This window comes from Chinchilla lanigera, unplaced genomic scaffold (assembly GCF_000276665.1).
Source record: "Chinchilla lanigera isolate Chin_1 unplaced genomic scaffold, ChiLan1.0 scaffold00026, whole genome shotgun sequence".
Lineage (NCBI taxonomy): Eukaryota > Metazoa > Chordata > Mammalia > Rodentia > Chinchillidae > Chinchilla > Chinchilla lanigera.
The window spans coordinates 19737177-19752791 of NW_004955427.1; the positions used below are offsets into that span (position 1 = coordinate 19737177).

Genomic DNA, 15615 nt, shown 5'->3' on the forward strand with positions numbered 1-15615 from the left:
GGCATTACTGTATGTATATATAATATCACATTTTCTTTATCCATTCATCTGGATAAAGAAATTCATCTGTTGTGTGCCTTTAGACTGTTTTCATAATTTAGCTGTTGTGAATTGCACTGTGTAAACATGTGTATGCACGTACCACTGTAATATGATGACTTTAACTCTTTTGTGCAGATACCTAGGAGAGGTATAGCTGGGTCAAATGGAATTTCTATGCTTAGTTTTGGACATAAAAATATGTGTACAAGGAAGACAATGTGAAAAGACATAACAACAGAGAGCCATCTATATGGTATTTCTTTCCTCTTGAGGAAACAGCTCTCTGGACTACTGGCATCCAGAATCGTGAGAAGTAAACCTCTGTTCTTTTTTTTTTTTTGGTTTTTCTCCGGTACCAGGAACCGAACTCACGACCTTGCGCTTGCCAGGCAGGCGCTTTGCCGCTGAGCTAAATCCCCAGCCCCAAACCTCTGTTCTTTATACATTCCCCAGTGTGTGGTTCTAGTACAGTAGCACAAACCAGAGTAAGACAGGGACCTTCCTACTTGGGTCCTGTTAGCTCAGTTTCTTCTGTCACTACATGTAAGCTCCCATTACACTCTCAGCACATCGTGGGCTCTTAGTGCTTGTTTCTCTCCTTTCCAGTGAGACAGAAGTGATTCTCTGAAATGCTACACTTCTGAGAGAAAAATATCACCCAATTCTTTTTTTATCTTGTCAGGATACTCCTGGTACAAGCAGAAAATGGTAGCAGAGAGAGAGTTGGCCCATCTTCAAAACAATCCTGGAAATCTTGATAGAGACCTACTGGGCATCAGAAATGATGCAAGATAGTATGGAAATGCAGTGAAAAATTAAACATGGCTCTTGCTTATCCAGCCTCTGATAATCCAGTTGGAGAGGAAAGCTATGATCACGGAAGAAGTATACAATAAAGGATTTATGTAACAGCCTAAGGCCAACAATAGAATTGCTGTTGGGGGGCATATCGGGAATAAATGACTTATTGCCTAATAAATCCAGGGTCAGCTGGAACTGGACAGAAGAAGGGGAGGCCACTTTAGGCTGGGTGGTGTGAAGGAGGGAGGCAGGGGCCGACCAGAAGTACCGAGTCCCAGACGAGCTGGAGTTACCGCCGGGAACTGCATACTCATTTGGCAGGAGCAAGCAAAGTTCTGGGTACGTGGAACCGGAGAAGGGTGGAGCTCCATATGGAGGGCCTCAAACCTCAAACCAGGGAGATTTCATCCTGCAGGAAATGGGCAATGAGGAAGCTTTTTCAGCAAAGTGGAGGTGTGAACCGAAAAGTGATTCTGCAGCTCCTCCTAGTCTCTGCAGCCCGTCTGAAGTCTGTCCTGCTCCTAGGCGTCCCAGGGCCTTCAGGATTTCTTGCCCAGCATCTTTTTGTGCCAACGCTCAAGAAAAAGTGGTTCAGCTTGAAAGATCGATTGTGGTCTTAAACAAGTAGCTTGCTTGTTTTCACTATCACACGCATTCAACATGGAACTTCCTGAAGAGACTAGTAGCTTCAGAGAGCTGCCTTCCAGCCTTTAGGACATTGATTCAATGAGTCAGCACAGAGGGTTTTGTAACAGACTCACAGAACCAGACCAGCTTGCTTTTCCTAGGTGTCCTAAGAGAGAGACCTAGGTGTCGTAAGAAAATCTCAGCTGGCGCCCCTTCTCCTCTGTACTGCGATTTCTTCTCTGTTCTGGAGCATAGCTGAGCGTACGTTCAGGAAACAGCACTGGGGAGTCCAAAGAGGGGTCAGAAATCAAGTCAGATTTCAGTGACAGCTCTGGCTCTGCCTTTAACCAGTGTGTGACTTTCTGTGTTACCTAACCTCTGCTAATTAAAGTTTCCTCATCTGTGAAACAATCACTACTTTGTTGGGTGGTTATGAGTTTTTATTTTTTGTTGGATTGCGGGTTGAACTGTGGACCGTGTGTCTGCTGGTCAAGTGCTCTACCACAGAGCTGTATCCCCAGCTAGGTTACAAGTATTAAATGAGGCAAGTGTGCAGTAGCATACAGTAAGTAGGTATGCTATATATTTTTTCTATTGTAAAGTGTATAATACTTCCACAAAGAATTCTTGGTGTCTCTTTTTTACCCTAAGGGAAAAAATAATTGGGTTCCTCCCTTTCCAGTGATACCTGTGCTTTGGTTGCCCTGGCATCTGATCTGAGTCCTGCAAGTGGCTGCGCCCCCCTGTGCAGTGCACTTGCCCGACAAGGGCTCAGGAGAAAATTCTGTTGCCTGAAAAGTGGGCAAACCAAAGGGCCATCCTCACTTTGCCAGGTTTCTTCCTATAGGAACAAACTGAAGGCCACGATGGGAAATGCAGGCAGAAAGCAAGAAAACATCCAGAGGACCTCTGAATATAAGTCTGTTTCTAAACACCTTTCTACTTGTTTATCTACTTGTTTTTATTTAACAAACCACATTATAATACTTGCTACGTGTAAGGGACAGTCCAAGAGAGTTTACATAGTAACTCATTTAGCCTTCATGAGAACATCATGAAGACAGCTTTCCAGCTTGAGAAACTGAGTCATAAAGAAGTTATGCATCTTGTTGAAAGCCACAGAGACATGCGAGGCACTGCAGTGAGCTCAGGCACTGTAGTGAGGATGGAAAATTATTACGCAAAAATTAATGGAGAAGAGAGCCCATCTAAAATGCTTTCCTTTGATGAAGGGTTCAGATATTATGGGGGATTTAGACCTGGGTGAATCAGCAACATTGCTGTCCCTCACGTGAGCAGATGAGATGCATAGGCCCCGCTTCCCACGTCACCTTCCACAGCCACCTTAGGATCCCCTTAGGATGGTTCAGGCGAGGCCACACTTCTTTCCTTCATTTCTTTCTTTTGAAAGAGACTTACAGAAGCTCCATCATGTGACAGGTGCAGGGACGGATGTCAGGGACACCAAGGTCATTATAGAAAAATTTGGGGTGGACAAACTCCTAGTTTAGTGGAAAAAGGAGAAATGAACTCACAGTCACACATACACTGGAAAAGGATTCTCACAGTCACACATACACTGGAAAAGGATTCAGCAAAGGTATCTCCACCTTCCTTTACAAAAGCAAGCTTTACCCTCTTTCAACTCTAAATGGAAGCCAGCACATTTATTTACACAGAAGCAATTGCCAAGAACTGTCTACTCACCAAGCCTGGTGCCATCCTATGCCACATCTCCCTCTTGTTTCACCCTGCTCTTTAGACTTCTTTCTTTCCTTTTCTTTTTTTCCTGCCCTATCTATTTTCTTTTCTCTTAACCACCTACAGATCTCTCCAGGGCGTCTCCCAGGCACTTGTTGTCCGAGGCCATGTGTTCTGGGAAAGAAACCCTGACCCAGATTTGCCCAGCACACATGTTCTTTTGCCTTGTGACGCTGGCATTTCCTGTCTCTGTGACCTAAGCAGTGAACTAAACATCCCAGGACAGTTGCTCATTCCAATGCAGTTTGGCTGGGGATGATAAGATCAGGAACATTTGAGAAAGAGAGAGAGGTCAGGTAGGTACCAGAGGTCCGGGACAGCAAAAGCTGAGGACAAAGAGCTGAGTGCTCCCTGCTGCCTTCTCAACACCAAGATGCATCAGACCCTCTCGTAACAGAGCCCAGCTGGTGCTCCTGGGAGAGGACCGCAGCCAGCGGGGTGGAGGAATCCGAGAGAAGGGGCTCAAAAGGGTGAGAGTGATCAAGATGAACAGATGTCTTCCTACTAAGACTGCTTGCTACCAAGAACAAGTCAGTGATTCAGACAGTATCTTTAAGACCTCTATCGACAGAACTATCTTGCTTCATTTCTGTTAGCTGCATTCGCCAGTCCCACCTTCCCCCAAAAGAGATGTAAAATACTGTCATTTTTCTGAATCCAGCTACTTCTAGGTCTGGCAGTGATGTTTCATGTTTTTCACTCATTCAAAGGCAGAGATACAAGAGGGTCCCCTCTGCGTTTTGATGCTCTGCCCTCGCCGCAGAGCAGGGTCTGTGTCTCCTTTTGTCTCCTTGCCTGCCTGTTTCATCCGTTTGTCTCCAGAGACCTGTGGATGGGTGCTTTAGAGGAGGGACAGACATGCTTTCAGAAACCTGGAATCTGAGGAGGAGACACATCTAAATACAACACACAGAAGAGTACGCATTAGTATGTGCACTGACTTTTCTCTTGATTTTCAAAGTGATATGGTACTACAAAAACATGCCTCCTACATCTGCTACTTTTCCCTTCCTCTATGAACTCCATAAGGTCAAGATGATCCCTTAAGGAAAGAGGTTTGGGGGCAGGCCAGAAGATAGAGACAGACTTCATTATCAGGATAGACACCTCCAACCCTAAGATTTTACCCTGGGGTCAGACCAGGCCTGGCTGCATGCTCCGCCTGAGGACTCAGGGAGACATAGCTGGGATGACGGCAGCAGAGGCAATGTTTACTTCTCCAGGATTCCTCTGCACGATTTACTGCCCCGTCTTCAACAGCATAACCCAGAGCAGGCCAAAAGCCACGGCACACTCATCCCTTTCGGAATTGAAGGCTTTAGGAAAAAAGTTGGCAAACAGAAGTAGTGGCACACAGAGTCCGCAACAGGTTGGGGGACAGGCAGTCATGGTACTCGGCACATGGTTTTTGAAGCAAACGATAAGTTAGGAGTATTTGGGATAGACTCTCCCCTTTCCAACCAGGCCTAGCACCACTTCCAAAGTCATCCCAGGTGGAAAGGATAGTAGAAGCCTCTCTACAGCTGAGTCCAGAGCATGCATCGTGAAACCCCTTCCTAACTTAACCAAGGGATTGATTTCATTTGGGGATGCTCAGGAAAGGCCGAAGAATGTGTGCTCCACCTGAGTCCTGAAGGGTCAATCAAATGGGGAGTGAAATTCTAGGTGGAAGGAGGATGGAGATGCGGGAGAGCTGGGACGGGGGGGTCTACGAGCAGACAGAGTGAGAGGCCAGGAAGAGCTGCCAGGTTGACAGCTTGCAGGTTCCATGTTGACAAGCAGAGGCTGCGGTGGCACCTGGACGGGTGGAGCTGAAGCCTGGCCCTGGGACCCCAGTGGTCAGGAGGCGCGGGGGTCTCCAGTGTTGCTTCTTCCCACTAGTGGAAGTGTTTCCAGCAGAGGCTGCTGCACACAGAGGCGACAGGAACACCCGTTACAAATGGAAGCTTGACAGAAGATGTGCTTGGAGCCCTGGGGAACTCGAGACGACTCTGATGCCCTCGTGTTTTTGCTTCGGAAAGCAGTGCTCAGTCTTTCTAAGGTCCCTCCTCCCCAGCCCAAGACTACAGTTTCGGAAGAGACTAAAGGAGTCGATCCTTTGCCTTAGGAGTCGATCTCTTTTATTAAGGCACCACTTAGCATACAAACAACACATGCAGAGACGACAAACCCACGCGTGGAATAAATTATGAAATCTTCATTTGAAAGTAGACAGAAGCAGCTGTGCTACCAGGGGCCCCTCTTGGTTCAGCATCTGGAGGGTCACAGGGTGTTAGCAGACTTGAGAGTCTGATAAATCTGTGAAAAACTGAGTGCCAGATGCCCCTCTTCCAGGCCCAAATTCCTTCGCAAACCCCCATGCGCACCCGCAGATGCACGCACAGGCTGCGGGGAGGAGGGTGAACGACAAGCTCAGCAATAGGCTACATGAGCCCAGCTTGCTCTCCCCGTGCCTTCGGTCAGAGACGAGTGCCAACATCCTTACTAACTCCCCGGATCCCTGTAAGCGTGGGGAGCAAGTGGGGACCAGGAGCCCAGTTTTGTCAGCCGGGCTGTGGGGTGAGCACCTCACGGCTGTCTCACACCACCCTTGCTTTACCGTCCACCTGCTGAGCCTCCCCTGCCACTCTGGAAGACTGAGGAGATCCGCACCCCCTCCCCCGCAATTCACCAGCCGGGAGTCCCAGGAGCTGTGTGCCAACTCCCATCCGGCAGTGTGACACTGGGGAAATGACCTTCGTCACTAAGCCTCAGACTCCCCTCCGTAAAAATGAGTGTCTACTTCACAGGGTTACCCTAAGAATTACTGACTTGGGATCTTGCCAAGTACAGAGCCAGCTCAAGTGAAATGTTCACAACCTGCTTTCTTCCTGGCCTTCTCACCACTCCTTTTCCCTATTTCCCCATTTTGTCTCCAGGTTTGTGTATGTCATTGGTGGTCATGTGACCCTGGTGGCACCGAAAGCACCTTGTGACCAGCAGGTTCTTCCTACCCCAACAGAGACTGCTGGTGTGTGCTTCTCCCAGCACAACACTGCACCACTGGCAGACCCCAGGGGTGGCCCCACAGGCAGGAGACAGTTTGAGTGGGCACAGGAGATCTGACCACCTCGGGGACAGTGGCAAGATGCCAAGAGGGGGGCACATAGGAAGACTAGTGAGGTGGGTGGGAGAGGGGGGCTGGCCAAAAGCCAGAACACAGGCACGACACTGCTTACAACTTTAGTAGAAAGAAGATCACCCCTGCCAGAAGTGAAACATCAAGCATGTAATAGACTTATGTTCTTGGTAGGTCTGCCCACCAAAAGGCTGGCTTCACGGGTCACAGCTACAATTTAGGCCCCACAGAAACCTCCCGTGCACCTCTCCATCTTTCTGTCCATCCAGCCACCCACTGGTATACGTTAAGAGTCTTAAAGGATGCAGCCTGACCTAGAAAGAAAACTTTGTGCTCATTTAGCACCTTTTACTCAAGGAGTATATTTTATAGTCACTCTGCTGGAGTCACTGACTGAAATGCTATGAGGTAGCAAGACAAGCAATACCCCTCTTTTTAGAACTTGAGAAGTGGTCAGAGTTACAGTGAGTACAGCTGAAACTCAGTCAGGGCTGCTCAAGTGCAGGACCCTGTGTGCTCCCCAGTGACCAGGTCCTTGCTCTCTTTTGGAAGGCCTTGCTTCAGCTCAACCCGGACTACCTCTTCGGCAAGACCAATTCTGCTGCTTTTCACACCAGCGTGGGTCTCAAGTCATCTTTGAAGTTCACGATGGGGTTGGAGCGGGCCCAGAGCTTCTCCCAGGAGGCCAGTCCCACAGCAGGTTCAGGGTCCGTGTCTGATGTGCCACTGTCACTAGAGTCAGAGGAACTCTGGAAGCAGATTTCACAGTAGGGTCTGTGGCAGTGGCAGAAGAACTCGTCTGAGCTGCTGGACTCAGTGTCAAGGTAGTTACCCTGAGAAGACAGGGACGGGCAGCCGGGGGACCCCGGGAGCTGAAACTGCTGCTGCTCGGGCAGGTCCGACGAGGTCGGTAGGCAGGGGGCAGTGGGCCTCTGTGCCCAGGCAGAGGCTGAAGGCTGGTGAGGAAAGGCTGCATTGCCCGCCCCGGCCCTCTGGGGCTCTGCTTGGCCTTGTCTGCTGCCCGCTGCGGTGCCCAGTCTCCCTCGAGGACCTGGGAGAAGTGAAGGCTTCCTGGAAGAGGGCCTTGGTACCTTAGAATCAGTGGCTTGGTGATCTGGCCCGGGGCTGTCCCCACTGGGCACATTCAGCCCACTGTGTGTCCCAGAAACAGTCTGATCTGTCCGGTGCCCCACATAGGAGGACACAGAGCCAGGAAAGTGTGAGCGAGCCCGCTGAGCTGCCCGCCTCCTCCTTACCACGTATGGGCTGAAGCCCAGCTCCCTGGAGACGGGCATCTTCTGTGGGCTGCGGGCAGCACTGTCCTTCCAGGGCTGCTGGGGACGAGTCAGGGAGTTGGGGAGGGGAGCCCGAGGGCCCAGGCCCAGCTCTTGTATGACTTCCTGAAGCTTTTCCCTGACCAGCGAACTGACCCTAGGGAGCTTCTCCCACGGCTCCTCAGAGCTCTGCTTCTGTCTCTGGGGATCAGAGGCCTCTCTGCCTGGGACGAGACCCTGGCTGGGAGCTGTGGGTCCTTGGTCTCTTTCTAAACCCTGGATCTGCTCAGCCTGTGGCTTCTGGCTATGATCCGGGTCTAAGTGATCAGAGAAGTCTTTTGAGTCACGTATCTTCTTCTGGCCTGGGGAGGAGCTGGCATTCCTCCCAGGGACCCAGGGGCTTTGCATTCGTGAGGAGGGCACTGAAGTACAATGGGAGTCCTGGGCAGCTGTGTTGGGATCATTCTGAGGAGCAGAGGGGCATCCTGAGGGTCCTTGTGCCGGGCCATGGGCGGAGGCTGCAGCTGGGACATCCTTGCCCTGGGAAGAGGTGGGTGGGGCCACCCACTCTGGGGAGTCACAAGCACACTCAGCAGACATCAGCCTCACTAGCTTCTCTTTGGCATTGTTCACTTGCTCCTGCAGGCTTTCAATCACAGCATTTTTCTGTAAAATAAAAGCAAATCCATCAACAAACAATGCTGAGAGTTCCATATTGCCTCCCATGGTGGTGAAGTGTGGTACTGGAAGGCGCTGGTTTCAATCCCAGTTCTTCCCGGTGTGCTGGTGACCTCTGGCCCTGAGGCAGCAGCTCCACCAGGTGAAAGGAGTTGGTGAACACAAAGCACCCAGCTAAGTGACATGTGGAGCCTAATAAAGGCTCCTACAACTGATGGTGGCTATGGTCTACACTTCCCCCTTCCATCTCACTGCAGGAGAGAGCAGGCCGCACCTAGCCACCTGCTGGAGGCTACAGCACCCTGTCACCACCCCTAGAGCTGACAGGGTCAGGTCACTCTGCAAGACAACAGCCTGCACAGTGTTTGGGATGGTCGAACTCTGGGGTGCTCACACTTTTGCAAACTGCAGAAGAATCTGAAGCCCATCTCCAGGGGACAAACGGGGAAACATGTTTTTCTTCTTGCTACACAGTCTAGAAAATGGCAAAACAGGGAGAAGGGTGGAGATTCCTGAGCCAAGCAAATCAGACTGGAGCCAGAAGGGGCCAAAGAGCATCGTGGGCTTGTGTCATCACCTCCCTCGGCTGGGCCTCGGAGGGTGAGAGGCCAAAGCCACCATCTGGCAATATCAGCTGTCAATGTCTCCTAATGAAGCATGTGCATTAGAATTACTGTAGGAACTAAGGCAGACAAACAGAAAATATTACAGGGTCTTCATCCCTGATAGCTTAAATCAATCGCCGTAGAATGGTGCCCAGGAGAGGAATGAGGTTGGAGCAGTTCTGCAGCTGACCTGCCCAGCTGCTGCACAGATGTTACTGGATAAACAGACCGTGCCCAGGACAGCTGGCAAGCGACAGCTGCAGAGGTGTGCCCACCATAACTGCGAGGCTGTGGGGCAGGAAGAGGGAACAGGAGTATCGACAGTGGGCGTGTGAGGCATGACTGCGCCCGGGGTGTCTTTCTGTGGTGGGGCAGTGGGTCATACACCTGAGACTCTATGCCCCTCTCTGGAAAGTCCTGATGCTCAAAGGCAGAGGAGCAGGTCTGAGGTCTTCCTGGGGAACAGATGGTCTTGAGGCAGATGACACAGGGTCACGAGATTGGGGAAAGACACTAGCTCAAGCACTGTGTTCTAGGAAGGGCTTCTCTGGTACCAAAAAGTTGCCTTTTTTGTTGCCTAAGAGGCTAAGGATGGGCGTGCGGACAGCCGTTTACCAGGCCCTAGAAACCAAAGGATAACTAATACAAGTTGCCCGCATTGTGGTTACGTCTCAGGTTCACACAGAAGCGTTGCCCAGAAATGATCCTCTAAGGGGGCAGTAACTGACCAATAGTTAGGCAGTGACGCCCAGGCAGAACCACTGCTCCCGTGGGTAAGCAGGAAGGAGAAGCTTCTGCTAGGTTACATACTCTGCCTTTCACTCTGGTCTATTCTACTTCTTTACCATCCAGAGAGCAGCCAGGAGCAGTGAGGGGCTGGTGACCCAAGTGGCAGGGGCTTCCAGCTGAGCACCTGCCTGCCCATCTCCCTTGCCCTGCCTGCGGAGCAGTAAGGCCTGGGCATTTCCCAGCAAGGAGAGATAACGACAGGCTCACCAGGAGCAGAGTGGCTGAGTAACAGGGAAACACAGAGGCTCTTGCTGGTGTCTGGGAGGTGCTGGCTCTCTCCCTCTCCCTAGAGCATCTCACAGGGTGGCGGCGGCGGTGGTGTGATGGGACCTGAGCGCTTCCCTTCCCCCACGAGCCCCTCCCCCTGATGCCTACCATGCTTCAGACCTCGCCTGGTCAGGAAAAAGCCACCATCTGATCACAACGCTCCCTCTCCCTTGGGTGACATCTGGGTGATGCCCTTTTATGCCTTCCCCACAAGTTCCTTTGAGTGCTGGAAAGCAGAATAAGCCTTGTGCTGGGAAGAATACTCTTCTCCCAGCAAACCAAACATCTGAAGCTGCCTGTGGCCAGATTTAGAAAGATTAATGTAAACAGTAAATTTCCCTTTTCCAGAAAAGGAAGCGGGACTCTGTTTTCACTATGGCTGATACTAATTAGAGGAGTGGTACGAGGCACCGCCACGGTGAGACCAAAACGGAGCTTCCACGGCTGCTGTAGGAAACGAGCTTTGTAATGGTTACTCTTGGCACCTGGGGGCAAGCTGAGGCCCACAGGTGTGTTTCAGAGGGTGCAGGGCCTCAGGAGAAGTGCAGCCAGCTTCTCGGTTCCCTGGTGCCAGGAAAAGAGTCGCAGGCCAGCCAGGAACAGACGGTGCCCCTCACAGCTTCCGGGGGACTCCTGTCCAAGAAGGCAAGAGGGCCAAGAGAAAGAAGATGCCCTGCCCAGGGAACAGGAACGAGGAAGGTGCTGGGTGCCAGAGGGGCCTGTAGAGAAGGGAGAGGTAAACCAGCAGGCCGGTCAGGACTCCTGCACTACTGTGGCGGAAGAGGGCACAGACCCTGGGCTCTCCCTCACCTCCACAGGGCCCGGGCCTGGCTGCTGCTCTCAGGCCTGGTCTGGGAAAACGGTTCCAGGTGTCACAGGTGCTGGGAGGCAGCCTTTTGCCACCTCCACCTCCGCATCACTGGGGCGTCCTCTCAGGCTGAAGGCACCTGTGTGGACAGAGCAGACTCTGCCCCTGCGTGGGAAACAGGAGTGTGGCGGGAGGGCACACGTCAGGTTACCATCAGGCGAAGGACTCCGTCCGCCTGGCTGTTCCGGTATGAGCCGACTGTAGCTAAAAACCACCAGGCTGTTCCCGCCAAGTCTCTGGCCTTCTGCATAGCTGGGGGTAAAATGCTTCTCTGAAGTCTTTATAGAGCATCAAAGGTAAGGCTGCCCTCTTGCCAGGTGGGGAGAAGGCTGGCTTTGAAATGGTGCCCTGAGTGTTTAGTTGACAGTAAAGAAACAGAGAGGAAGTACTCGGGTGGACAAAAAAAGGTCCACAGCCAACGTCTGGGGAGAGACCAGAGGGCAGGGTCCACGGGTACCTGGCAGGCTCAGCTCCTTGGCGGTGGCCCTTAGGTGTCCCCTTAACCTCATCTTAGGAGGACGAATCCCACCCAGTGGGATAGTCCTGCTACCAAAATGTTCAGTTTTCAAAGAGTACCTACTTAGGTATGATCTGTACTGAACAAAACCCGAACACGATTTAGTTGTGTCAAAATACTGACTAATATCCGGGGCCCTGTGCCTTCCTCCTGAGGACGCGGCCCTCAGGCTTGCCCTCGTGTCGCCTGGAGCCCGCACTCTACTGCGTGGGACCGAGGCCAGCTCTGGCTCAAGGACAGCAGGAGGAAGGGCTGGGCTGCCTGGGGCTCCTGGTGCCGTAACATCCAGTTCCCGTCCCCACCTGCAGACATGTCTGGACTTTTTGGGTTGCTGGCTGACTGAGGTCTCCTGTCAGTACCTGGCGAAGACAGGAGGGCCCCATAGGATCTTGAACTTGAGGGCACTGCTCTTTGTAAGGAATGGATGCGTCACACAGAGGCTGGCCTCTAGTGCAACTCAGCCTTCCAGTGCTGTTCCCTCTGCTAGGACGGCTTTTCTCCATGCCCAGTCAGCTCTTACTTAATCTTTAACTCTTGTCCCTGGAGTTCTCTCACTGCTGTGACTGGTTCCCTGCTTCCCTCACACCTTCTCTTCTCCCCACCCTCATTTTTTTCACGCTAATTCTTGCCACAGTTATGATTATGTTTCCCAGCCAGTACGAGTCTCTGCGGTGGACCTGGGGGCCCCGCTGCTCACTGAATGAGTGAAGTGGGTCGGGTCAGTGGGGAGGTGCAGCCTTGCTTGCTCTCTGGGAAGGTGGGAGAACTCGGGAGACCAGGAGGAGAAGAGAATGCTGGCAGTGAGAGCAGTGAGGATGACCACTTATGCTTGCAGCTCTTTCCAGGGACCCCGGGCCGGGCAGTGTAGCTCACCTCTGTGAGCAGCCTCTCCATGGAGCTCTTCTCGCTCTGAGGGTGGCAGCTCTGCTCCTCACCACATTGCGGATGGAAGCTTTTGCTGGGAGTGCTGAAATACTTGGCCATGTGTCTGACTGTTTGGTTTTCCCCTTCAAATGCCTTCCATTGCTTCAGCTGTTAGAAAAGAAGAACACATGGTATTTATTTCATTACACACCCAGAAATACATTCCCTCCCTCTTTCTCATGAACACCCAGGAATGGCACTGTCCCGGATGCACACGTGCTCAGCTCGTCTCTCCTCCAAATGCACTTTGCTCTGCGGGGCTTGGGGCCAGTAACGACAGAAAGTACACAGAATGGTAAGGTTCTGTAGCTTTAAAAATTTCCAGGGAAGCAGTGATAGGTAGACAGGAACCTAGCACAGACAGGTGGATGGAACAGCCCTCTCTGCCACTGCCAAACTGGATAAAAGAAACCAGAATGAGGTATAATTCCAGAGCCAGAGTTTTGGAGCGGTCACTAGGGGCAAGATTTTAAACACCGTATGTTTCCAATGAAAGAAACCCTTTCTAGTCAGACACGGCTCTTCTCAATGACGCTGCACTGCTGAGTTGCAATGTGCCTCTTGCTATGGAGGACCTGGTTCCTTGTTGGTGGCTTCAAACCCAAATCCACACTCAAGGCTCAGACAGAGGCCATGGATTTCGAACATGTGACCATATTTTGTTTCTCTGACAAATGAGCAAAGACTCGGGCAGAAGGAGTGTGACTCGCCCAAGCCCACCCAGAGAGCCGGCAGCAGACGCACAGCTGTAACCAGGAGCTGGGCCACACACGTGATGGAGACACAGCCTGTGAGCAGCGGGGGTCCTGGGCCCAGCTCCCCAGCAGAAACTGGCCTCAAGACAATCTGTGGAGGTACAGGCAGGTTCCCCTGAACCAGGATGGAGCTGGCATACACAGGTCTGCTCCCGGGCCTCTGGGACATGATATCCACTTGGTGCATACCTGTGATGTGGGTGATGGGGACTACAGTGGTGATGGCTTCTCTTTCCCTCACAAGTCCCCGAAACTAAGTGCCCAGTGAGGGATGCTGGGGACTCCGGCATGTCAGGGAAACAACGCTGAGGGGTCTGTGGGTGGCATCGCAGGAAACCTTGAAACTCCTCGCTCACTCATCAAACGTTCACGAAATTCAGATCCCGTCGCAGATCCAGCCCTCTCTCACCCGAGGCGTCTGGGGTCCTCTGTTGGCTGAGCACGCCTCCTCACGGTGTCAGGGGTCCGCAGGGCCTGTGCTAGGCCAGGCAAGGCCCTCTCCCCACAGAGGGCCTCGGCAGAGGGAGCAAGCCTCCCGGGGTCACTCTACACACAGCCCCTGGCGATGCTCCAGGGCTCCCGATCCCCTCAGAGTCCCCTTTCCCTAGTGGCACAGCTCTCTCCTCCTGTCCCCAGCACTAGCCAGCCTGAGCCCTCTCTGCAGGGTGTTGGAGGGACAGCTTGATGCGGCTACGGGCACCTCTGGGGCTTCCGGTCACCTCTCCCTAGGCTGGGTGGATGGAGCCCAGGCTGCCCTCACCCGTCCCTAACGCCTCGTCTGTGCAGACCGGCCCCATCAGGCTTCCTGAAGTAGTGGTAAACGGTCCTCAGGTCACAAGCACTTCTTCCTCCACGAGGACAGACTCGTGCTCGTCTTCTGAGTCTTGGCGTTGTGTGGCTCACGCCCCTGTGAAACCCTGGAGCATGCGAACATCAACCTGCCACAGCAGAAGGAACCCTGCACCCGTGACTGAGGAGCTGGGGGATCTGGGGAAGAGGAGATGACCCTACGTCATCATGAGTCTTACGAGAGGGAGGCGGGAGTCAGAAGAGATGTGAGGATGGGCAAGAGAGGGACAGAGAAGGAGAGACTGATGGAGATTTGTAGACACCACGCTGCTGGCTCAGAAGGGGAGGAAGGGACAGCGGACCAAGGAATGCAGGTGTCCTCTACGGGCTGGGGAAAGGAAACACATTTCCCCTGGTCTCCAGAGAGAAAACAGACCCACCAACGTCTGGCTTTAGCCAACTAAGGTTCCCTCCTGATCCCTACCATCTGATATTGTGCAAACGGTGTTGTTTGAAGCCACCAAGCTTGTGGTCATTTGCTGCAGTAACAGGAAGCTTCTCCAGTGGGGTGAAGGTCAGGTCGTTAACAGGCCACACCCGGGCCTGCTCGGGTCCATCGCCACCTCCACTCAGCCTCCCCGACACCGCAGCCACTCTCAGCTCTGTCCAGGCTCACGGCAGGGTCCCACCTGAGACGCCTCAGTGACCTTCGAGACGGACCTCAGCTGTCCATTTGCTGGGAAGGCGCCACTCTCCAGGGAGCTGGGGCTGTGTGCCACCCCCACCGAAGCGCCTCGCCCAGGCTTTCCTGCCTTTCCCGCCTGCTCCCCGACTGCCCGTGCCCAGCCGCTGAGATGGGCAGAGGCACAGCTGAGTCCACAAAGGAAGCTCTCCTAGGAGAAGCGCCGCAGGCTCTTAGGGCTGCCGGGACGCAGACCGACATCTAGAAAGCAGAACAGAAAGCCCCTCGCAAGTGTCCTCCCCACGGAGGAGCAGAAGAAACACTCGGGCAGCCAGGAGGAACGCAGGTCCTGCCTCTCAGAGGGGCGTGGGTCACACTGACGTCACAAAGGCAGAGGCGGCCTGATTGCTGGTGATGACCTCAGCGCTTGGCATAAACACTTAGGCATTTCCTGAGAAGGCACGGAAGGCTCCTTGGTCCTCGGCCTCATTGTCTTCATTGCGTCCAGCTCTCTGGCGCCCCCTAGAGGCTGTTTGGGGCCTTCGCTTTCACCAAGCCCCCTCAGCCGAGTCTGAAAGTTCAGAGGCCAGAGAAACCGATCTTGCTCTGCCTGTAGCTCTCCTCACCCTCGTTTCCAAGTTTACTCAGCTTTGTGACTGTCCTGGGGATACAAGTCTCACAGAGTAGTTCTCCTGAAGACCTCTGAGCCAGAGAGGAAAATCAATGTAGGGACAAACCTCAATAATTATTATATTTTGAAAAAGAATTGCACTCTGGGAGGCTGAGGCAGGAGGATTGCAAGTCTGATCCCAGCCTGGGCAACTTAGTGAAACCTGTCTCAAAATAAAAAACAGTTTAAAAAAATAGCTAGGCATGTAGCTCAGTGTGAAGACCCTGGATTCAATCCCCAGTACCACCACGAGCAAGAAAAACAAATTTAACTTCCTAGTAAAATACAATAGATTATAAAATATACTTTCTCTTTCTACATCGTGAGAAAAAGCATAAGAGAAGATATAAAAGGAGAGCTAGGGCGGGGGATGTAGTGCAACATGTGATACATGGAGGGATAGCAGCCATTTTGTGACCTTGCACAGTGCAAGGTCCTGAGTTCGATT

General features: G+C 52.5%; 1 protein-coding gene across 1 annotated transcript in view; it reads right to left on the bottom strand.

Annotated features, from left to right (window-relative positions):
- Nucleotides 1–5328: 5328 nt before the first annotated feature.
- The window catches only part of Gpr156 (G protein-coupled receptor 156), a 53784-nt gene continuing 43497 nt past the window's right edge, over nt 5329–15615 (bottom strand). The window contains exons 8-9 of the mRNA XM_005386463.2: nt 12221–12379; nt 5329–8289 (exon numbers count right to left, since the gene is read on the bottom strand). Coding sequence (XP_005386520.1) covers nt 6958–8289; nt 12221–12379 — 1491 coding nt within the window. The 3' untranslated portion in view covers nt 5329–6957. The remainder of the gene's footprint in view (nt 8290–12220; nt 12380–15615) is intronic.